Source organism: Xyrauchen texanus, chromosome 28 (genome assembly GCF_025860055.1).
Source record: "Xyrauchen texanus isolate HMW12.3.18 chromosome 28, RBS_HiC_50CHRs, whole genome shotgun sequence".
Lineage (NCBI taxonomy): Eukaryota > Metazoa > Chordata > Actinopteri > Cypriniformes > Catostomidae > Xyrauchen > Xyrauchen texanus.
The window spans coordinates 4,518,238-4,542,790 of record NC_068303.1 but is presented as its reverse complement, the minus strand read 5'-3'; the positions used below and the strand labels follow the sequence as shown (position 1 = coordinate 4,542,790).

The 24,553-nt window shown below is 39.0% G+C and overlaps 1 protein-coding gene across 1 annotated transcript; it reads left to right on the top strand.

The window, feature by feature from the left end:
- Positions 1–359: 359 nt before the first annotated feature.
- LOC127621936 (ras-related protein Rab-10) lies at positions 360–24,232 on the top strand. The gene is made up of 6 exons (XM_052095755.1): positions 360–968; positions 13,859–13,919; positions 16,539–16,677; positions 17,607–17,696; positions 19,401–19,502; positions 22,839–24,232. Exons 1-6 carry the CDS (start codon positions 842–844, stop codon positions 22,923–22,925), a joined length of 606 nt encoding a protein of 201 aa, XP_051951715.1. The 5' UTR covers positions 360–841; the 3' UTR covers positions 22,926–24,232.
- Positions 24,233–24,553: the final 321 nt, after the last annotated feature.

The window sequence follows — 24,553 nt, the reverse complement described above, 5'->3', positions numbered from 1 at the left end:
AGGGTTAGGTTTGTGCATTCTGACAGCGGAGAATGGTACAATCAGATACTATTACCCCCATACAGATCTGCTGAGGGGAAACAGATCCTGACATGGAAAAAGAGTTCGACAAAACACCACGTTTTAACTTCTCTACCCGGTCTGCGCAAGCTGCATTCACACCCGTTGAATCTCCACCATTGACCCTCCCCAGACATATATAGCTACGTCAAATTCCCTCACGTCTCCGGACGTTGTCCCCCTCGCCCAATCACCGTCCAAGACAGATTTGAAAAACGGCGCTTTTGACCAACCACAAGCGTCGAAATTGACCTAGGGGGCGGGGAGAGAGGCGTGTCTCTTAAAGCAAGGGTGTCGCCGCGGTGGCTCCATTCGAAGGCGACGGCGGATGGTCGGTCGTCTCTATGTTAGTCCTGTTCTAAACTCCACAAACGGACCCGGTACGGACTGTTGGTTTGGATCCAGCCGTGCGACGCGTGTGTGGTGATTTGCGCGGTTCAGAATCGCTGGGATGAAGCGGAATATCTTTCATTGGAATCAGATCGCCGGTGTAGTTTGAAGAAAGAGAGAGAGAGTCGGGCGCAGGAGCCATTTTGTCCCGACAGTGAGTGAGTGAGAGAAAGAAAGAAAGAGAGTGCGATATAGAATAACACATAACAACAACAAACACGCACTCTTTGAGGAAACGCACGTCTTTAAATATCTCCTTTGGAGTTTTTAAACGAGGCAACAGTGAAAATCACAGAAATTCAGCTGTGAAGAGACTGGCCAGTGTGTGTTTTTGACAAACACTCACTCTCTATCAGTTTATTACCAGCGTGTCTGTTTAATAAAAGCTCAGATGGCGAAGAAAACATATGATCTGCTCTTTAAACTGCTCTTGATCGGTGATTCTGGGGTGGGAAAGACCTGCGTGCTGTTCCGATTCTCCGATGACGCCTTCAACACCACCTTCATCTCCACCATAGGTAAGAAACATATCAGAACCGGGGCTGAGGGGTTTAATCGTGGCTTTAATATGAGAAAAATGTGTATCTATGTTAGTGAATGGTAACCAGGCATTGTGTGAGGTGTAGCATGCTAACATGTTCATATATGCTGATATAATCAGCCGAAACTAGTCAAGTCTGGACCGAATTGTGGGTTTGTGAAGTTAGTTTTGCTTTGTCATGTTAACTTTAAGCGGTGGACCTGTCTTAATAGATTGGTTAGTTTGCTAATGTTAGCTTTAACGTGATGCTTTAGTGATAAATAATAGAAATAAGACCCCAGGGGAGTCATATGTATGACTTGCCAATGTTTAATATTCATTAATTTGTCCATATGTAATCAGTAAACGCTGTGAATGCTGTCGGTTAAATGTTGAGGGTTTTCATGGCCTGTTACGGGCTGTAAACCCCCAATTAACATGCGATTTAGTCGATCGTGAGTTATTTATTGAAATGCATAAACGAATCATTAATGTGCGTCATCTACTGCTCGACTGCGCATGCGCGACTCAGCCATGCCAGTAGATTGATTTCTTAACTGTGTTTGTGTTCTCTCTGCTAAACCTGTCATTTCAGTACCTCGTGGTGTTTTCTCTATGATGTAATGGGGAAAGACCATTCGAGTTGGTGCTTTACTTGTGTGTTTGAATCTGTTTCATGGAGTTTTTGCAGTTGGTGTGATATTTGATAGCTCATGTCATTGTGATTCAAAAGATACTTGTTGTGTTTCCAAAGCAGCATTGATATGGCTGCTTTGTTGAAATCAATCTCTCTACCCCTACAAAAAAGTACTGTGGTGGTGTCAATGTTATTACCATGGTACTTTTAGATGTGCCAAGGTACTGAATGATGTGCATTTTAAATATAACAAGTAATAGTATAAAAACGAAATTAAGGCTGCCAACATCAATTGTGGCATAATGTTGATTACGACAAAATGTATTTAGACTCGTCGCTCTTTTAAAAAAAAAATTACATTAAATGGAAGCAAAATTCGAGGTTACACTTGTGGCACTTACAATGGAAGTGCTAACATATGAAATCAATTATGATAGCAGGGCTCATATAATTAAAGCTGTTAATTATACTAGGTCCTCATGGTGGCGTAGTGACTCGCCACAATCCGGGTGGCAGAGGATGAATCTCAGTTGCCTCCATGTCTGAGACCGTCATTCCAAGCAGCTTATCACGTGGCTTGAGCGTGTTACCACTGAGACATAGCACGTGTGGAGGCTTCGCGCTATTCTCCGCGGCATCCTCACACAACTCGCCACGTGCCCCACCGAGAGCGAGAACCACATTATAGCGACCACGAGGAAGTAACCCTGTGTGACTCTACCCTCCCTAGCAACCAGACCAAGTTGGTTGCTTAGGAGACCTGGCTGAAGTCACTCAGCATGCCCTGGATTCAAACTCACAACTCCAGGGGTGGTAGTCAGCGTCTTGACTCACTGAGCTACCCAGTCCCACTACTGGTACTGTCTCTTTAAGGAAACCTGTCATTTCTGTAAACGGCATCGTTAACCGAGGGACACATCTGTGCTATGCATGATTGGAAATACATGTTTATTATTTGTTGTTTTTGATCAACAACTGACTAAAGAACGGAAAGATTATTAAAAGAGACATTTTTCAATGACAAATGGATCACGTGGATATCGTCTTTGGACACACATTACACAGAACATCTTTTACTCTCAATATGTGTTGGTAGGATCTCGCTGCTGCATACTTCACTGTACTACACAATTCATTCATGAAAAAAATGAAATCGAAACATTTACCAGCCAGTTGCCATTTATATATGTGTGTGTGTGTATATATATATAATGTTTAGTCACATAGCACAGAAAGTGATTTCCTCTTCATTGTAGTGGAGGGTTGCGCTTAGAGTAAAATATTTATCTTTAAATAATCAATATCAAGATCTTTCAAATGAAGAAAATGCATCAGAAAATCGATATTTTTACCCACCCCTAGAAATTTGCCCTTAGATTATCGCTGTTCTCTTACTTAAGCCTGTACGTTTGGCCTCTAGCTGCCACATCCATCAAGTTCTACCTGACTAACATCATTGAACATGTAAATGAAAGATAGACAGCATGTCTTCATGGAAATAGATATGGATGTAAAAACCACACTCGTGTTGGAATAAAAGACTTCTAATCTCAATATCCTCTTCTCTTTCTTGTACTGTAATTGTAAAGTGCTTCTGATAGCACATTTACTGTCTTCAGGTGCCTGAAAGGTAAATTCGATTGGTTTGTAATGATGAGTACATGTTGGATCACAGGAACTAGATTAACATGTTCACTGAGTATAGTGTGGAAAGATGCCATGTAGCAGATGCTCTTAAACTCATTTTACTTACAGTAGGGTCATTTTATTTTAAAAGGCAACAGGAGATCTCCTTACCACAGCAGTTCATGGGGCAAATGCAGGTCTGTACATCTCAGAACTGATCCTAGATCGCTCTCTCTCTGGGTCTCATACTCCACAGAATTTTTGTCTGATTGGTCCAACCTGGTCTAATAGAATCACGATACTGTACAACACTATATGTGCTACAATGACAACAACATCTGGTGTTTTTTTCCCCGCTTTGACTCAAATCGTGAGTGGAAATCGTCGACAGCGAATTTCATTATCGATTAGTTGGAAATTTGCAGTGAGCACAGAGAAGCTCCATCAGTGACATCACTTTACAGCCTGTTGAAAAATGTGTTGCATGACGAAACTCGTTTGAAAAAAACGGAGGAGACAAGTTGAAGTGTAAAAAACACGACTTAAGTTGTTCAGTGCACAAGGGCACCGTAAAAACGCTTTGAAAAAGATCATAGTAAGCATACAGATTCATGGGGAGCGATTGCAGCATCATGTGCATTGACAGAGTGATTGTGCTAATTGATGCACTTAAGAGTTGTTTCTCTCCAGCACGTAACTTACATTTTATGTTGTTTTGTTTTATAATGTATACGTGTTATGAATTCAAGATCAGGCACGTATTTTGCAAAACTGTTTGTTTTTACCACATGCGAGTCTCCGTTAAACTTCACTGAGCAAGCAGGCATGTGCATCCACGTCAATCAAACCGATCACAATGGAGAAATGGAGCGCAATAACTTTGAAATTGAAAAGACGGTATGAAGTTGCACTAGTTTAATCAATGTATTCATTTATGCCGCTTTCATTGATGTCACGCTGATGTCTCAGAGGTCAAATGGCACTTTTCCAATGCACGTTACAGTTTGACTCGCCTCTACTCTCTTTACGTTTCTGAGCTTGCATATCCACTGCAATTTAGTGCCACCTTAACGTGGGTGGGATTATAGGCTGATCGTCATAATTGCGCCGCCTCTACTGCCGTGACATCGTCTTAAACAAGACACAAACTGACCAAAACAATAACAAAACATCTAGCTGTTAGCTGCTAGCTCATTGTGTTGGATAAAGCAGTTTAAGTTAAAGTGTAACAGTTAAATTGGCCTGGTTGTTTTAGAAGCAAGCTTCCAGTAGCTGGTCAACTAAATAAAGTGAAGCTTTCAAGCAGATTATTGAGTTAACATAACAAAATATACCATCCTCCATCGTGGCTGAGTCCAGGGCACTGTCCCTCCCATTGCTTGCTGGTTTAGATGGCATCCATTTGGTCAAACCAATTCCACTTTTCCTTGAAGGTTCTGTAGTCACTTATAAATTAATTTTTTTTTTTTACTTTTCCCTACACTGTTGGAAGGTCCGGTGGTAGCTGTGGCTCAGATGGTAGAGCGGTTCGGCCACCAATTGCAGGGTTGGCGGTTCGATTCCTGGCCCACACGATTCCACATGCCGAAGTGTCCTTGGACAAGACACTGAACCCCAAGTTGCTCCCAATGGCAGGCTAGCGCCTTGCATGGCAGCTCTGCCACCTCTGGTGTGTGAGTGTGAAACAGTGTAAAGCGCTTTGGTAACCTCTAAGGTTAAAACAAAGAGCTAAATATGTGCAGACCATTTACCATTGACCACGCCGTGGTTTTGCACACAGCCATTTCTTTTTCACAATTCGGAAGTTGCGTGAACAAATGATACTGTTATCGCCGTTGCTAACTTTAAATTTAGCGGGTTGATGTCATGTGTCGGAAATCCAGTGCAAAGTTGAGTCGAGTTATACCGTGAATGAGCACAGAGATGAGACTTTTCAGCGTAAGAGTGAACCTGCACTGCGTTTGCAGATGATTTTACTATATTAAACCGTATATAATGCTAAGGGTCTTGATATTTGATCATCCTGCTAATGCCAAATGTAATGTCTGATTCCACCAGTGAACTTATAGGGTACAATGGGGCTAAAGGTCACAAAATGTTTCAAGGTCAAATTTTTTTTATTTCTTTTTATTGAAAATTGATGAAGCAATATAATTTGTGTGAAAATAAATAATAACGGAAGGTTGTTTCGATTCAGTTTTTAAAAAAAGGTGGTGAGGGAGCCTTTTACCCCACACTTGGAGTGCAAGTGCAATTGTTTTTATTTTATTTTCCCAGAGGAATTAAATGGCAGAAGAGGTAGATGTGTTGGATGAATTAAAATAATACTGAACCGTGTATTGCACTTAATTATTGCTCAATGTAGCAGTTTTAACTGTTCCTGAGATGGATAGCCTGAGGGGAAAAAACTGTTCCTGATGGTTCTGGTGCTCAAAGCTCTGATGTGTCGGCCAGAAGGCAACAGTTCAACAAGGTAATGGGCTGGGTGAGTGAGGTCCAGAGTGATTTTTCTAGCCTTTTTCCTCACTCTGAAAGTGTATAGTTATGTCAACCAATAATCCTCTCAGCGTCCGAACTGTCCTTTTTAGTCTTCTGATGTCTGATTTTGTAGCTGAACCAAACCAGACAGTTATTGAAGTGAAGAGGACAGACTCAATGACTGCTGAGTATAACTGTATCAGCAGCGCCTGTGGCAGGTTGAACTTCCTCAGCTGGCGAAGGAAGTACAACCTCTGCTGGATCTTTTTCACAATGAAGTCAATGTCTGTCACCCATTTCAGGTCCTGTGAGATGGTAGTGCCCAGGAACCAGAATGACTCCACTGCTGCCACAGTGCTGTTTAGAATGGTGAGGGGGGTCAGTGTTGGGACGTTCCTCCTAAAGTCCACAATCATCTCCACCATTTTGAGCGTGTTCAGCTCAAGGTTATTTTGACTGCACCGGACAGCCAGCTGTTAAACCTCCTTTCTGTATGCAGACTCATCGGCATCTGTGATGAGGCCGATGACAGTGGTGTCATCTGAAAACTTCAGGATCTTGACAGAGGGGTCCTTGGCAGTGCAGTCATTGGTATACAGGGAGAAGAGTAGTGGGGAGAGCACACATCCCTGGGGGCACCAGTGCTGATTGTACAGGTGCTGGAAGTGAGTTTCCCCTGTCTCACAAGCTGCTGCCTGTCTGTCAGAAAGCTGGTAATCCACTGACAGATAGACGTGGGAACAGAGAGTTGGTGTAATTTAGTCTGGAGAATAGATGGGATGATAGTGTTGAAAGCCGTACTGAAGTCCACAAAAAGGATCCTTGCATATGTCCCTGGTCTGTCCAGATGTTGCAGGATATAATGCAATCCCATGTTGACTGCATCATCCACATTCCTGTTTGCTCGATAAGCAAATTGAAGGGGATCCAGAAAGGGTCCAGTGATGTTCTAAAGGTTGGCCAACACCAGTCAATTTTAATTTTCAATTTAAAAGTACTTTATTGGCATGATTGTGTTTACATACAATATTGCCAAAGCATTAATACATAAAACAGATCTCTCAAAGGATTTCATGACCACAGATGTCAGGGTGACAGGTCTGTAGTCATTAAGTCCTGTGATTTTTGGTTTCTTTGGGACCGGAATAATGAGTGAGCGATTGAAGCATCATGGGACTTCACACTGCTCCTGTGATCTATTGAAGATCTGCATGAAGATGGGGGGCCAGCTGGTTAGCACAGGATTGAAGACACGCTTTATCAATTTGTTTAAAAACAAAATCATATTTGAATAAATTACAGGAAATACAATTTTTTTTTTTTTTTATCTGATTAATCAAAGAAATAATGAAAGATTCATCTTTTATCTATATATTTGTTAGTTGCAGCCCTACTGTGATTTCAACCATGGCATGATTGTTGGTGCCAGATGGGCTGGTTTGAGTATTTCTGTAACTGCTGATCTCCTCACGCACAACTAGAGTCTCTAGAATTTACTCCGAATTGTGCCAAAAACAAAAAACATCCATTGAGCAGAAGATCTGAGTATGGAAACGCCTTGTTGATGAGAGAGGTCAACAGAGAATGGCCAGACTGGTTTGTGCTGACAGAAAGGCTACGGTAACTGGGAGGGTTTCACAATGGGCGCGTTTGCTGCGGTCTGATTCCGAGTGCGTTTGTTCCCGGTGCCCCCCTCAGCGTTGGTCTGGTTTCACACTCACTTGATTCTATCGAACCCCGGTCCTTTGCGTTCGTCTTGCGTCATCACAAACACGCATGGTGAACACAACGCGACTCATTGTACTTTTTGTTATTTTGGTGCCATTATGCACAGCAGAGTGAACGACAACTGCGTATATGTGCGCTTCTTGGCGTAACTCATCAGATCTCCATTTTCATCATTGTTTACAATGCACGGCATGCACGCTTACTCAAGCTCAGGTGAAGTTATCGCCACTTTCATCTCCAATTGTACCCCATATTTATAACCTAATAGTATTTTTTATATATATGTATATATATATATATGTATATATATATATATATATATATATATATATATATATTAGTATTTATAAGGTGTATAGCTAGACTGACAGACAGATAGACAGACAGTATTTATAGTGTTGATTGTACTTTTATGTCATTGTGGGGTCATTACTTTTTCGGGACTTTCAGGAATGTGTGGATGCTCGTGTGTTGTCGAAACTAATGATGTTTTCATCGGCTAAAACACATGCGCAGGTTACTTCTCGAATGAGTGCGCACCCGAGTCAGAGTTGCTTTCACGTTCACACGAATCACGCTACAGTTCAATTGCAACCGAACTCAGATCACCTCCTACAGGTAGTCTTAGGGTTCAGTACCGTGGTGCACCTCATGACAGATTTCACATTACCAATTTTTCATGTGAACCGTGCTCCGTTTCGAACTAAACTGCCAGTGTGAAAGCACCCTCAGATAGCCGCTCTGTATTTTTGTAGTGAGCAGAATGGCTTCTCTGAATGCACAACATGTCGACCCTTCCACTTCTGTCAGCCAAGAATTGAAAGCTGAGGCTGGCCTAAATCGAAACCCATACTACATTTTTATTTGTTGAATATCCTGTTTCACTCTGAGATCTGTCACATTAAATAAGTTAAAAGGGGTTTCAAATGCCATTTCATGTTGTCTTGATATAATGTAGGCTAATCCAGCTTCCTCATTCTATTCTTCAGGCATTTAACGTCCAAACACCTCTGAAATCAGCACTATCTTGCAGGAGGATTTTACATGACATTTAATGGAAAATTGACACTCACTAACTAGTTATTAAACATGTGTTTTAAAAACTCTTAAGTTTAATGAAGTTACTGTCGGTAGTTATTTGTCAGATAAAATCCCGTCTTAAACCTAAATATGTTTTAAAGAAATGAAAACAAATATTGACCTGGGTTCTGGACAGACAGGTGCATATGTGTGTTTGACCTTTATAACTGCGTTTTTATCTCAGTGCTGTGTCTCACATGACACCCATGATGTGTCAGTTGACCATATCACACCTTGGTAGATTCCACACCTTCAACTTCCTGCTGCGGTCATGTGTTGGTTATGAATTATGTCAAGAGATGTTCGATGTTCTCACTGAGAGGGTCAAGGAGAATTTATGGGGTTATCAGACAGGGCTCAAGGAAACCACAGGTTTCTAACATTAAATATTTTAGAACAAAATAAGCCAAATAACTTGAATTATATCTTTGTCTGGGATTTGCCTGTATCAATTCAGTACATAGAAAATATGACATTTATATTTTGCATAAGTAAAATTAAGTCTACAGTTAAGACCACTTAGAGTTTTTTGCATTGTGAAGTATTTTCAGGACACTTAATTACATTTTACCCACATAATTATCATTACCGTAACATGTTTTACTTTTACTATTCCCATTATTTTCAATTATGAAAAGTCATATTTTTTTTTTATTGTAGATGAATGACCCTAAAATAGGCCTTGTTTTCTAAATGTTAAATTCAAAAAGGACCAAGACAACAGGTTTCATGAGAATAACCCAGTTATCTTAGTCGTTCACATATCGGCACTCGGAAAACCGAAGTAGTATACTTTGGCCTTAAGTCAAATGCATTTGGTACAACATGAGTGTGAATAAATAATAACAGATTTTTTTTTATTTTTGAGTGAACTATTCCTTTAAAGTCAACAAAAACTCAAAATTGACCCTACTTGGGCCTACTTCATGGACATATTCCTGGTTTTATTAGCTGCATTTCTACTATTGGACCAAAATGAGGGCATGCTAGTGCATGCCAGGGCCTGTTGCGTTTCCACTGTCACTTGATATTCTAGATAACTAGAAAACATGATGCCAGCTTGAGCTTCCCTCTTGCTTGTGAAATGGGCAGGGTGTGTGACATTGGCACCAGGGTTTTATGGCAACACTGTGGGAGCTATGTGCCCGATGGTGGGAACGCAGATTGATATTGGTCTCACAGCTGGAGCGCCGAGGCTATTGGCCCCGTCTAGCCAGTTGATAACACTGGCCCAATAGTGGAAAAGCAGCTAATGTGAATCATTTATTGAACATGTATGCACATTATTACAAATTCCAAATGAAGTCCCACCCTACTTTTTCTCATGGAATATCCTGTTCCACTTATGTCATGTTGACTTTATGTGAATCTTTCTCTCGATTTGTCTATAGTTAAAGATCTTATAATAATCGACGGAAACTCCCTGTGGTCTCAGAAATGGAGAGATCACTACAAACACACACATTAGCCATATTTGCATGGTCACACTCTTGTTTATAAGAGGATAAACTTCTATACTCATGAAGAGAGGCAGATCATTTTTTTTGAGAGGATTGAAGCATTTTCACACTTTATCCTTTTGTCTTGCAAGAGAACATTCGCTTTCTTTAATTGACAGAATCTTGGCTCAGTTGGGCAGGGCTTCAGTTGTGACCCTGTGGAGGGACCTCGCAGCTGTTAAGGCTCATGGGAAGAGTTCTGATTGGCTGCATGTCAGAAACCCTTCTATGTTGTGTGTGTGTGTGTGTGGGTCTCTTTCTGAGTCAAATGGCTTGTGTTCATAAACACTGATAACCAAAACTCAGAGCTGTTTAAAAAGCTTCACTTTTAGTTCTGTACTAAACCAAAGCCAGATTTCTCAGAGTAAAACAGCTTAAAGCAACTAGACAAAAAACATGGATGCCTAAATGTTTTTACTCGGACGTGAATGAGCAATTTAAGCAAATGACAATGCTTAATGGGATGGGTCACACAAAATGAAAATTCTCTCATCATTTACTCACCCTCATGCCAACCCAGATGTGTGACACAAATTAAGATTTTTAGAAGAATATTTCAGCTCTGTAGGTCTATACAATGCAAGTGAATGTGTGGCAAAAATGTTGAAGCTCCAAAAATCCCATAGGTCAGCATAAAAGTAATCCATATGACTCCAGTGGTTAAATCAATGTCTTCAGAATCGATATTTACATTCATGCATTTGGCAGATGCTTTTATCCAAAGTGACTTACAGTGCTCTTATTACAGGGATAATCTCCACGGAGCAACCTGGAGTTAAGTGCCTTGCTCAAGGACACAATGGTGGTGGCTGTGGGGCTCGAACCAGCGACCTTCTGATTAACAGTTATGTGCTTAGCCCACTACTCCACCATCATATGATAGTAGGGGGCGCATTCAAGAAGAATGTGAAAGTTGAAGATTGGAAAATGGAGGTTGACTGAGCAGGGAGCAGAATTTAAAGTAAAAATTGACTAAAATATTTAACTGTTTTTAACCTCACCTATCCAGTCACTTCTGAAGACATTGGTTTTAACCACTGGAATCATATGGATTACTAAATGTGATTTTTGGAGCATCAACATTTTGGCACCCATTCACTTGCATTGTATAGACCAAAAAGAGCTGAGAAATTCTTCTAAAAATCTTAAAATTGTGTTCTGCTGAAGTAAGTCGTGCTGGTGAGTAAATTATTTTAAATGATCATTTTTGGGTGAACTGTTCCTTGAAAATCGAGCCCTGCTCTATACTTGTAAAATCACTCCATCTGAATAAAACTAGATGCAAACATTGAGAAAAGTAGGCCAAATTTGATTCCATGTATAGTGTGTAGTACTGCCAGAGTATAAACCGCAGCATTAAAGCGGCTGCTTGGCAGTCTATTTTTAGCTGGTTGTACACGTGCTCAAAATCCGCCAATGCCTTCTTCGCCCACCTAATTTCGCAGTGCAAATGTAAAGGTAACTTCTCCATTAATCTTGCTGTTACAACTCCATGTATTGTGCGGTAGATACATGATGTTGTTAAAGTAATCGTTCACCAAAAAATGTAAATCCTGTTTTTGTTAGAAGTGATCGAATTGCCTGTTTAGGAAGATTTGGAATGTTTTAACGTGTGAGCAAATGTTTTTATTATTTTTTTTTATCTAGATGTTAGGCCTGTTGTGATTTTAAATAATCATCTAATAATCATGGTTATTTGATATATTATTTCGCACTTCAAATTCCAATAAGTGTATTTTGTACATAAGTGTATTTTTTTCATACTTCTGCGAGTGCGGTAAAGACAAAATATACTTTTATTCAAGATCTATTCTCTAAAAGCAAGTCTAAACATCTTATGCTGCTTCTCAGGTGAATGCAGCTTTTTTTTAAAGGATTTTTAGTTATTTTTAATAATATCTTCTGCAGTATAGCTGCTAAAGTAAGTGCACATTGTTTTAAAGGAGTTTCAGATATTTATATTGGGAAAACAAGCCAAACAAACAATCAAAAACGTGTTTTGTGTGTGCGAGACAGTGTAAATCGCTTTGGTAACCTCTGAGGTAAAAAAAAAAAGCACTAAATAAGTGCAGACCATTTTCCACAAAAAACAAACTTTCTTTTCTCCAAATTTGGAATGCCGCCCAATTCCCACTACTTAGTAGGTCCTCGTGGTGGCACATATGTATATACACATGAACAGTTGATTTTATCTTTTAATATGCACTCTATTGACTCATTGTATTATTACAATCTTTTGGTAGAAGATCTCTCAAACCCCACTATGTTGACTTTGTCTTTGCGCCCCCAATGTCGTAATCCTTGCCCAGTTTTGAAGAGGCTGTTTTTTTTTTTCTTTTTTTTTTAGAACTATAGCGCTGTTCAGCTTGTAGTAAAAAAACCTGGAAGAGAATTCACCATGTGTTCCCTCGGGATTTCCCTATGAGTTTTTCTAATGGGGTTTTTGAACTTCTGAGAAAAATAACGTCTGTGCATAAAACATTACTTGACAATACCTGGATGTTTTGTTCTACATCATAAATTACACACTGACATACCTCAAACGTGAATTTTGAAGCCGTCTTGTGTGTGTGTTTGTGTGTTTTTTTTTTTATTTTATTTTTTTAAGTATGTAATATGGCTTCAAAATTCATATGACTGTGTAATTTGTAGATCAAAACATCCACATTTCATCAAGTAATGTTTACCACAGACCTTATTTATACATAAATTGATAAACCCCATTATAAAAACCCATAGGAAAATTCAGAGGGATCCCATGTGGAATTAGACTTCTGGGTTGTCTTCAAATTGACGTCACGACTGAACCGCTCTATTGCTGCCAAGTTGGAACTGTATTATAACTATTCCAAATATTAGCATTTCATTTAAAAGCCATACTGGCTACTGACACTTTGCACCAAGTTTTTGTCAGGACCTTTGCTAGGAAGGAACTATAGAGACCGGACATCTTGCAACTTTAATTGAATACTCCTGATATAGGCTATGAAAAGATTCATTTGGTAAATACTTCAATATGCATCATTGTAATGGAGTCATTTTAAAAAATAAAAAAAAAAAAGACTCCCCGGTGTTTCAGACTTGTTTATAGTTCCCACATTATGCTCCAAATCTTTATTTTTTTCAGCTTGTTATTGGGATTTTGAATGATAACTGCATCTGGCATTTTGATTCATTTTGGACTCTTGTAGCCTCTATCCTCTGTGCTCATCATCGGTCAAATAAATAATACACATTCTTAAACAACACTATATATGCACTTATAAAATGTACTATGCACTCAGCCATTTTCAAAGTGTAGTATCATCCCAAAATGAACACTTAATGTTTTTTTTTTTTTACTACACGGAAGCGTTCGCCGTACAACAGTTGATGGAAGTGATGTTTCAAACGCATGTGAGGTGTTGCTGCTTGCTTTAGTGCGTTAGCCAACCTCAGTTGTATGTTAAACAACGTACATATTCACACAGCTTGGGGTGATGGTAAAGCATTGAACTCACATTTGTAAGGTGCGTTATCCACTGAAGTTTTGCCAGCTGCTACATTCTTCATTATTTACAATTGTCAGATCAGCAGTGCAGCCGGGTAACTCACCCCTTCTGCTATCTACGGCAAGCCATGTGCGATGAATGCACGAAGTGTCCAACAGTATTCACTCCGTTTTGACGGTTGAAAAAGTGCATCGTCCGGGTACTTAAAGTACACTTATTTCTGCTGCATTTTCAGTGTAAACCTACTACGCACTACAAAATGGCGTAGAATTGTGCTGAAGTGTGCCGTTTGGGATGCACCTAATGGTCTTTTATTCAATAGTTTGTCGTTTCTGTTTTGTCTTTTCAGGAATTGATTTTAAGATCAAAACGGTTGAATTGCAAGGAAAGAAGATAAAGCTACAGATATGGTAAGTAATCTTCTGTATGTTTGAGTAGTTTTATCAAGTGTATTTGTGTATATAAAGAATTCACAATTATCACTCGATGAGTGCCAAATTCAAGTAAAAATGTACTTCTTTGAGAAGGAAATCTGAGTAACTGGCCAGCTGACTGGTAACTTTTTAGGAATTGCAACATAATGCATGATTGAATGGAAAAGTTTACCCAAAATGAACATTCTGTCATCATTTACTCACCCTTATGTTGTGTCAAACCTGTATGACCATAAGAATAATTTTACGTAATTTAATTTTATAACAAATTCCATCAAATTGAATTGCGTAATCTTTAATAAAAGAAATAAAATACTATGTATTTAAAACAAATTAGCATTACACAATTCAATTTGAGGAAATTTTGTTATGAAATTTAAATACATAAACCTTAAAAATAGGCTAAAATATTTTTTTGTGTGTATAAGGTTTTTGTTACATGTACAAAACATGGTACCAATCGGGACTCGGTATAGGTGTAAAGTACACATTCGTATCGTTTTGTCACTGCCGCCAGCTGCGCATTGGGAACAAAGCCCTGTCACATACATTCTCTGCTTATCTTCTGTCATCGCTGCTTTGCTTTGACGAGTTTGAGTATTAATATAGTACAAAATGTTTTTTATTTATTTATTTTATTCCAACATTGCTGCACTTTTAACTGCAGAAACATTTCAATTGTAAATTTTATAAAAAAAATGTACACCCCTAGATTATAGCATGGTGATTCTGCCATTACACCTCAATGTAAATTAATTAAAAATAATTCAACTATCATATTACGCTTATACCATGGTTACAACAAGAAGGCCCCTATGATCTCAATGATGTGGAAAACACAGACTGAATCCTGTCATAAAATTGCTTTAATTATAAAATATGTGACATATTTAAGATGAAAATGTATGTCTGATTGCACAGGTAATCAAAGTAAAATCGTGATATGGGATTATTAATCTGTGATTTAATTAAATGTACTAGGGCTGTCAGTTGAGCAGAGAAACTAATTCAAAATTGTACTAATAATATTCAAATGTTTAAACTGACGTTGTTTCCTTAGTCCACAAGAGGGCACAATAAATACATGAACCGTACAGCACCATTATATTATTGCAAAGAACATTCCTAGCTGTAAAAAAAAAAAAAAAGTTTTAATTGGTCCATATTTTCATGTTAAGTCAAAGGTAAAATGAGCGGGATAAATAGGCTGTCCACGTGGTGTTAACACTGGCTCTGATGCCACAGTATACTCCTCCAAGCTATAATAATAGCGAAATGGCACATTGTTTTTTATTCAGTACGGTTTTATGTAGGGTAACAGTGTTCCCAGAAAGCAGTGGTATTCGGATTAACTCAGTGGTGAAGTGGCTCAGACTCAGCACAGGCCAGGGCCTGTTCAAAAGACACATTTCCAAGTTGAACATCTTTCCTGACAAAGCGATAAAAAAACAACTCATTGCTTAATCTGAGAAATGCTTATAAAAGAACACTGCGCAATGGGCAAGTACCTCCACCTACTGTAAGGGGCTGTTCACACCGAATGCTTTTGCAGCCATCCATTTGTTTTTCTGTAAACTGCGCTAGACGAGCGGTATTAGTTTCGCTTTGTTTTTGTTTATTCAGCGTCTCGTGCAGGAGCGCTGTTTTTAGATGCTGTTTCTAATTAAAAAGAACTTTAAAAAGCATCTTGAGACACCTGCTTTCTGTTAAACTGTATGTGTTGCACTGTGTCTAGCCTTATTTAGTGCAGGAACGGGATCGGTCTTAAGTCATTGTCAGTTCTTGGCACACACCCAAAATTCAAATGCACATTTTTAGACTTTAAATGTGCATTTTATCCCTAAATACGATGAATATTCTAATTTAATTTGACCCCTAAAATATACTGTATAATATGCGTGTTCTGCACACTTCAAATTGAATGTGTGAAGCCAACCCCTCATACACTGAAAACACCTCATAATCATCACTGACATTATGTAGTAGATAACAGCACTCTGAAGCATGCAGCACATATAATATATATACATATAATGCACATACAAATATATATAAAATATATACACATTTATTTTATTTTTATTAAATCAGTTTTTTTATGGGTTTAATAATTACACTGGGCCATGTAGCAAACTGGTTATCCACAGCTGAGAAACTACCATCAAAAACACACAAGAAACAACTAAAATAAAGCTTGATTTAAATGGACGCATTATATTACACCTATTGGGCACATAAAATATCAAGGAATATTGTGCCTTAAAAAGAGTGGGAACCCTGGACTGTGATGTGTACTTCACTTGAAAGCCAAATGCATTTATTTTACTGTTGTAATTCCAAAACTCCATGTGATGACACAGTCCTGGCTCTAAGCCGCCAAAACGAAAATACGAGGAACAAAAATGCTATCCAAGTAGATAACTTTGTTTTTCATGGCTGTCACACATGTGAAGCTAAACTACATTTTGGAAATCACTCTGGATAACAGGACCTGTTAGATGTCTTGTGTATGTGTATTTTATAATTCTGTTTTCATTGTCTATGAACGTCTGCTCCAGTACATGCTTGATTGTGGTTGTTGGTGTGTTTGTGCAGGGATACGGCAGGACAGGAACGGTTTCACACCATCACTACCTCTTACTACAGAGGGGCCATGGGCATCATGCTCGTCTATGACATCACCAATGCCAAGAGCTTCGAAAACATCAGCAAATGGCTCAGAAACATTGACGAGGTCAGACATCGTACAACATTACTGTAACTCTCTGACGACATCAGTGTTAAAGCAGTCATGCCATGAAGAATCAAATCCTCTTTGATCTTTTGAGATAAGAGAGTAACTTTCAGAACTCAAAAGTACTCCTCAGTCCACAAAGAGCTTTATTAATATTCATCTGCAAAAACAGCCTGTATTTCAGCAACTTTCTGCCATAGCACAGATGAATACATCAACTCTGACTGTTAAGATTGACTCAAAAAATTTTGACCTTAGAGAAACATATATTATATAAAAATATATGAAATGACCACTTTAAGCCGGAAATGTCACAACTGCAGATGCTGTGTAGATAAGGACTTTTGAAATGCTAACTTGGACATGAATCCATAGTCATTTTAGCTGTGCGGTGTAATGAAACTGCTGACAGTTTGACTTTGTGTGTGATGATCCACACAGAATTTCCCAACAATCAGCAATTTCACAAGATTTCATAAAGAAATTAGACTCAATAAGGGCTGTGTTTGACTGTTTGGTGGCATGTCATCCATATTGCAGAAAAGTAAATTGCACCACTGATCCAAACGGGCTGAGCAGGAATGCAGCACTGTAACTTCACTTGTGTTTAAACACGTTCAGTACTGCGTCTTCAAAACAAAGATTTCTGGAGCCACTTTAAAGCTGAAGTTTTCAATTTGTATGCAACTTGCTTCACCAAACAGAATTGCAGAAATAATGATGTTTTCAAACGGGTTTCTCTAATACCCTTCAGTTTCAAACGTTCAGCCTAAGGATGGCTTACTACTAGTTGTCTCTGCCTATTAAGATGGCATAATTAAATTATTTTAGTATATAATCTCCATACTTTCACCTGTAATTTTGACTCGCAGACTAAGCGCAACTGCGGCGTAAGAATGTGTCTTCTAAAAAGCTTGTGTTTGTTACAGCACGCTAATGAGGACGTCGAGAGGATGCTGCTAGGCAACAAGTGTGACATGGAGGACAAACGTATTGTACCAAAAGTCAAGGGAGAACAGGTGAGACGTTTGGGGTCAGAATGGTTTAAAGATTTTAGAGATGCAACTTCTCAGAGATGGTTCTAGCACATTGTGTCTATACTGCAAGCATGCAATGTTACAATGCTTGCAGATCTAGTTTCGTCACACCATGCCGCTCACTTCCAGTGTATCAGGAATGTAAATTACAGCCGACATACTTTTAATATTTTTATAATAATATTATTGTTCATGTCATTTATATGTATGCAAATTTATTTTCATATGTGCTTTGGGCTATGTCTGACTGTAAAGCTTCAAATGCCACGCACCTCTCACTTGAGAATGAATTGCTAAGGCAAGTACCACATTAATCCGGATACATTTGAAAATGTCATTTTTGTTTTCAAAATGCTTTCCGTCCACACTGCAGTTTTCAAGCATTTTCCAAATGTTTCTTGTCCACACTGAAACTAATAAAAACCGTTAAATCCCCTTACTGCGTATGTGGAAAATTGCCGTTCCATGTACGGTCTGAAATGCAATTTTCCTCATGTTCCGTCATCGGACAACAATTTTGAGTAAAGTGCATTCCATCAAATGCGATTTGAAATGTAATGTGAATGTTGTACAAAGTAACATTTATCTTTAACAATGCTATCAAAGTGGATAAGTCACAATAAATTCGCTACAACACGGGTCGCCATCTTGATTGTTTTGGGTTGAATGGATCACATGACTGCATCACAACAAATATGTCATAGTTTTCGTATATCTCAGTTTTCCCTGTCCACATTACAACATGAAGACTGCATTTTCAAATGTATCCACTTGGGAGAATATTTTCTAAAACTCAGATTTTGCTGGCAAAAACGTTGTCTCAATGTGGATGGAAGGCCTAAACAGAGAAAAAGATTTGTCTTCAAACTAGGCGTATAGTATGGACGCGGCCACTATAATTGCATTAAGTAACTTTACGTGTTAACATCTGTTTACTGATATTCTAGTCCCACCAAAATGGCTCCATTTATTGTTAGACCCAATATTAAAGGAATGTTCCAGATTCGATACAAGATGAGCACAATCAACAGGATTTGTGGCATAATGTTGATTACCACAAAAGTGTATTTCAAATGTCCATCCGCAACAATCAAGGTACTTGCAATAGAAGTGAATGGGGCCAATTTTGGAGGGGTTTAAGTCAGACATTTGAAGCTAAATAATTTTATAAAAGCACTAACATTAACTGTTCTGGTAAAACTTGATTAGCATTGTTTCAATTATAATGGAAGTGATCTAGTTTCATCTCACCATGCCGCTGGTGTAACACTGATTGTTAGTGTGCTGACAACATGTTAAACCCACTTCAAGAAGTTGCATCTCTAAATGTATACCCTTTAAAACACCACTGCAACAACCATTAATGCGTACTAATCAAAGCTAAAGGCAGTAAGTATGTGACTTTTTTGGGGGCCAGGCAGTCTAGTTTAGAGCAATACAATGGTTATGAATATTTAGCTTCTTTATTAGTTGAATTATTATTGTTACACTATTAAAGAAATGCTCTTGGCGTTTCTTTGTTGCCAACAAATTTGGTCGATGTTAGGTGGACGACCCTAAACCCACCTAATTATACAGGGCTTTCTTCACATCGAAAAGTCAATTTTTAAAATAGTTAGTCTTGCAAATCCTTATTTCAGGCCCACACAGTCTGTTATTTGTAACTGTTATTGCGCTTATCCCCAGATCGCAAGAGAACATGGGATTCGCTTCTTCGAGACGAGCGCAAAAGCCAACATCAACATCGAGAAGGCGTTCCTCACGTTAGCAGAAGATATTCTCAGAAAGGTGAGTTCTGATTTAACTAACCCTCATATCACCATTAGTTTTGAACTTAAATGCTTTTAAACAGACATTGCAATGAAAAAAAGAGAATCAATGCCACAATGTTTGTCTCTTATATCAGAAATATCAATTACAGCCGACATAATGTGAATATCATTTTTCCTGATTAACACTTTTTATTGATTCACAAAATTGACAGAATGAAGGTGCTTCAAGATTTGGTGAGAAACAAATCAAAATCGAATGTATTAAATGAAACTCTTTTCTGACCATTGATCTCCTGTGCGCGTTCATGAGACATACTGCACGTGAGCTTTAGAGCTCCTTGCATGAGCTCTAAGTTAGTTACTGAGTAGTTACTGCATGTGCTTAATGGGGCGTCCAAGCGAAAACTAATTGTTTAGCTTCAAAAGGACCACCAGCGATATTAACAACAGTAAACGCAAACAGCTGGACACAAACCAGAAAACAGAATTTACAAAACATTTATGAAGAGTATGTGTGCCATATGACACACTGTCACTTGGTTTCTATATTTGGCGTCCTCGTATATTAGGTCTCTTCAGGCAGAGGTCTGTGACACACATAATACACAGAGGTGACAGACATTCACGCAACCTCTGCTTTTCTCTCTGGTTCTTCCACTTCACTTTCGGTAAGCGAAACCTCCAAAGAGCTGCGGTCCCCTGTACACACTGTCTGACTATAGTGTGTGTGTGTGTGTGTGTGTGTGTGTGTGTGGCTACCTTCAACCTCTATGAAACTGCTTGAGTATCCAGTTCATACAAATAAGTCTGCGCATTGAAAAGCATCAATTATTTGACTACAAACTCTTCAGACGTGTTTTGTAAGCTCTGTTCTCTGGTTTCTGTGCATCGATGTTGTGTTTACTGTTGCTAATATCACTGGTGGTCCTGTTGAAGTGAAGCGAAATGAGTTTCCGCTTGAACGCCCCATCTTGTGCGAGTAGTGACAATTGCTAAGTAACTACGTGCATAGAGCTCTAAAGCTCGCGTGCAGTCTGTCTCATAAACGCATACAGGAGATCAACGGTCGGTCAAGAGTTTCACTTAATAATTAGTGATGTCCCGATCCGATACCTAGATCGGTATCGGCTTCGATACTGACGTTTTTAGACGGATCGGGTATCGGTCTGACGAGCCCGACCCAAATCCGATACTCTGTGTTAGTCATGTTCGTTACTGTCAAGCTTAAAAAATGACATAAAAGAACTGTTAAAACACCAATAAAGCGGTTAATATGACTCGTGCATTTTATTCAAAGCCACTTGAAGACACGCGATAGCTCTGTGAATTGCAATAGGCTGTGTTTAATAAGTAAACATATAAATGCACGCGCAGCTTCAGCCCGTTAGTGAATGGTGCTTCGGTTTACACACACACACACGCGCGCGGCTATTTATAGCCTTCACACGTGCACAATATTTGAGCGCTACAAACGAACATCTCAGATGTAGATGCTCAGCAGTTCGGTTCACTTATAATATGGACTTAGAACGGCACTGGAGGTGCATTTAACCAGAATTTAAATAAGAAGCGAATTAAACTGTGAATAAAAAGGGTGAGGGTTCAAAAGTTAAAGCTGTCACGGAGAGACTCACGGAGGCAGAGATATGAACGCAGTAGCAGGGTTTATTGAGCAGAGGATTGAAACAGTGATGTAAACATTGTGAGTAAATCCAGTTAAGCAGAGTGGCAAACAGCAGGTAAGTAATATCCAGACAGTGTATAGACACGATGAAAGAGATAACTTACAACAATTTTATGATACTTGCAGGCAATAATGAAGACACATGTTTGACATAGTATTTCTGAGACTCCAGAACTTTCTACTATCGATGAGAACAGGCACAGAGTGTGAAACTGAAAGTGAGAGAGAGTGAGAGTGCGTGCGCGCGCGCGCGGGTGAGAAAGCGGGGCATTTATGCAGTCATTGATTAGCCACTAATGATTTGCAGGTGCGTGTAATCAGAACTCAGGGAGTGCCAGTATCCAGTAGGCTATGCTAGTTAATAATAAAGTGTTTCTTAATAAGCTATACATTTATATTGAAATAATGTGAAGTTAAAGGTTTGTGTTTCTTTACATATTAAAGAGTACACCCAATTATTTCCACACAATAATGTAAAGATATTATAAACTGATTATTCAAAAAAACAACACTGGTATCGGATCGGGATCGATATCGGCCAATACTGAGATTTCCGTTATCGGAATCGGATCAGAAGTGGAAAAAGTGGTATCGGGACTTCCCTATTAATAATACAGTAGATTTTGGTTTGTTTCACACCAATCCTTATCATATTCCTTCAGAACAAGATATGAGTCACATACAATTAGTTGTTAGACTTCTGAATTATACGTTTGAGACTGTTGAAATGTAGCCACACTTTTGATCTTTTCCACATCTTTTACATCTATGGGGGTTGGGGCGCAGACACACTACAGCCTCATGTGTGAGCCGCGTCTCTGGGCGTAAACTAGTGTTTTTCCTTGATGCCTAACCACAGCCAATCACCGGCACTTTTAGATTTGCGCACATCTAGCATGCTACATGCTTATCACTGACGTTGGCGAGATTAACCCCTTAGGTATCGAAATTTGGTACCGAACGACAAGACATTTTTTGATACTCAATTGTTTAGAGGCCATTCGGTTGGTGCCTAAAATGTATCGAACTTGATACCCAGCCCAAGGTGGGGAAACTCAGTCCTATATGTTCAGTTGCCTTAGTATTAACAGACCTAAAAGTCTGGATTACTCTCTTTTGTGTTTGCAATTCACTCAGCTTTATGTAAAATAATTCCAGTGGCTTGGCCACCAGACTAGAGTTCTTGGCGTCAATGTGACGCAGGAGCTTACAGGGTCTCATACTATCATTTGCTATCACCTCTTTGCAAATAACCCACTGTGGCAGCGGTGCGTCATCTGGACCGATCCATGAAAATCCCAACTTTAAATATTCGTGATCATAATTCCTCTGTTTTTTGCTGGCCTCCTCTCCTGTAGACTTATGTATTGTAGACACTACAAAGGGAAGCATTTTGCAACATGCATATGCATAACACGCAATCTAGCAGGACAGATGTGTACAGACGTGAACCGTTATGGGTTTTCTCCCCCGTGCTGCGCCTCCCCTGGAGCTCTCTGGTGCCCCCCAGGGGAGGCGTGCCTCACCAATTGAAAACCTCTGCTTTAAAGGATAGTGTGACAAAATGTGACTTGAAATCTGACGTCAAATGCACTTTTACCAAAAGCTCTAGTGCGAAACACCACACATTGGCAAAATGTATCTTGAAATGTTTGTGTATCTTTGCAGACACCCGTAAAAGAGCCCAACAGTGAAAACGTGGACATCAGCGCTGGTGGCGGAGTCACAGGATGGAAGATCAAGTGCTGCAGTTGAACAGACACACACTTTACACAAACACACACAAACTTCTTCTGTATTTCTCTCTCTCTCTCTCTCTTACACCCCCCCCCCACCCCAACAATCTCATTCACTCACCCCTCATTTCTGTCTAACACTCTTCCGTTCTGTCCTTCTCATGGGACACTCTGTAAAACATCTCTGTAACGTTTCTCACACACTCATGACTGCTTGCTGACATCATTTTTATTTCAGAAAAAAAATGTAAAGAGAAAAAAAAGAAGTCATTTCATGTTTCTGATTACTTATTTTAAAAAGTGTAAAGAAAGAAAGAAATGAATTTAACAAAACAAAAGCGCGTTCACCACTACATAAAGACCGCCAGAGGACCTGGAGACGCCGTGTGTCGGCACAGAGGAGCGGCCATAGCGTTCAGTATGGCATCATAGATGAAGACATTTGTCCAGTGTTTGGGGTTAGTGTGTTAGTCTGAGAGATATAAGCTGGGGATATTTTTATTTTTAATTGATTTCTTTCGTGCTGTGCCTTAATGTAGAGCCCAAGTGCTCATCCCCTCCTCCCCCAAACATGCACATTTAACCATCACTCTTCTGTAACAGTTACTCAAACTAGTCCTCTCCTCTGTCTGACCCCACTAACTCAACCCACACATGCCCGAGCGGAACCATCTGGATTCATCCTGTTTGCTCAGAAGAGAATGGCATTATATTTTTGGTTTTACATTTTCCTTTTTTTTTTTTTTTTTTTTTCTCTTTATTTTTCAGTATCACTTGTTTTATAAAAAACTCAATGTAATTTTGTTTAGTTTGCCCTCACATACTCAGTTACTCATTCTCTCCTGCATGCTGGTTTCTTTGGGTTTTTTGGGGTCTTTTGTAAGTTTTGCCATGTTTGTAATTTACAGGATTTGTCTCTTCTAGTCAAGATATACGTGTCAGGGATGGGAGCGTTCTCTTTGGAAATTCAAACAATTTTGCAGATCCATTAAAAATAAGCTTGTTTAAGTTACATGTTTGTCACATTTATTCAAGGATGGAGGTTTGATGGAGGTGTTCTGCTATAATTTGGGGATGTCCTCAAACCTAAAAAGTGTAAATTGCTTTATTGTTTTTACTTTTAGTAATTATCAGCACCTCATCAAACAGTTGAAGGAATATTCTGGGTTCAATACAAGTTAAGCTCAATCGCCAATTTTTTCTGGTACCTCCTTTAAAAAAAAAAAAGAAGCCAGTCTCTTACAATGAAGTGAGTGGGGTACATTTTTGGAGGGTTTAAAGCCAGAAATGTGAAGCTTATTTTGTAAAAGCACTTTAATTCTTCTGTTAAAACTTGTGTATTATTTGAGCTGTAAAAACGTTTGTCATTTACTGGGTTTATTAAAATGTATGTAACTTAACACAGAAATGCTTAGAAAAGCAATTTTGTCGAAATAGCAAGCATGTAAACGCACATATTGTTTACGTCTTGTGGCTATACTTTTGAAACGAGTATTTTAAGAGATTACAACCTTCACATTGCAAGTGCGAGTCGCAGACTATTGAGCGGATAGTTTCGGCACGAGCCTATTTGTGCCGCGTGGTCTTAGCGGCTCTGGGTGCGCATTTAAATAATCAGGAGATTATATAAACTAAAAGCAGATAAAA

What these genes read in the sequence shown, in the direction of transcription:
- LOC127621936 (XM_052095755.1), top strand. Translation starts at nt 842, where the DNA reads ATGGCGAAGAAAACATATGATCTGCTCTTTAAACTGCTCTTGATCGGT. An exon ending in GGCTCAGAAACATTGACGAG is followed by an intron (nt 16,678 to 17,606) that starts GTCAGACATCGT and finishes TGTTTGTTACAG; the next exon opens with CACGCTAATGAGGACGTCGA. An exon ending in CAGAAGATATTCTCAGAAAG is followed by an intron (nt 19,503 to 22,838) that starts GTGAGTTCTGAT and finishes GTATCTTTGCAG; the next exon opens with ACACCCGTAAAAGAGCCCAA.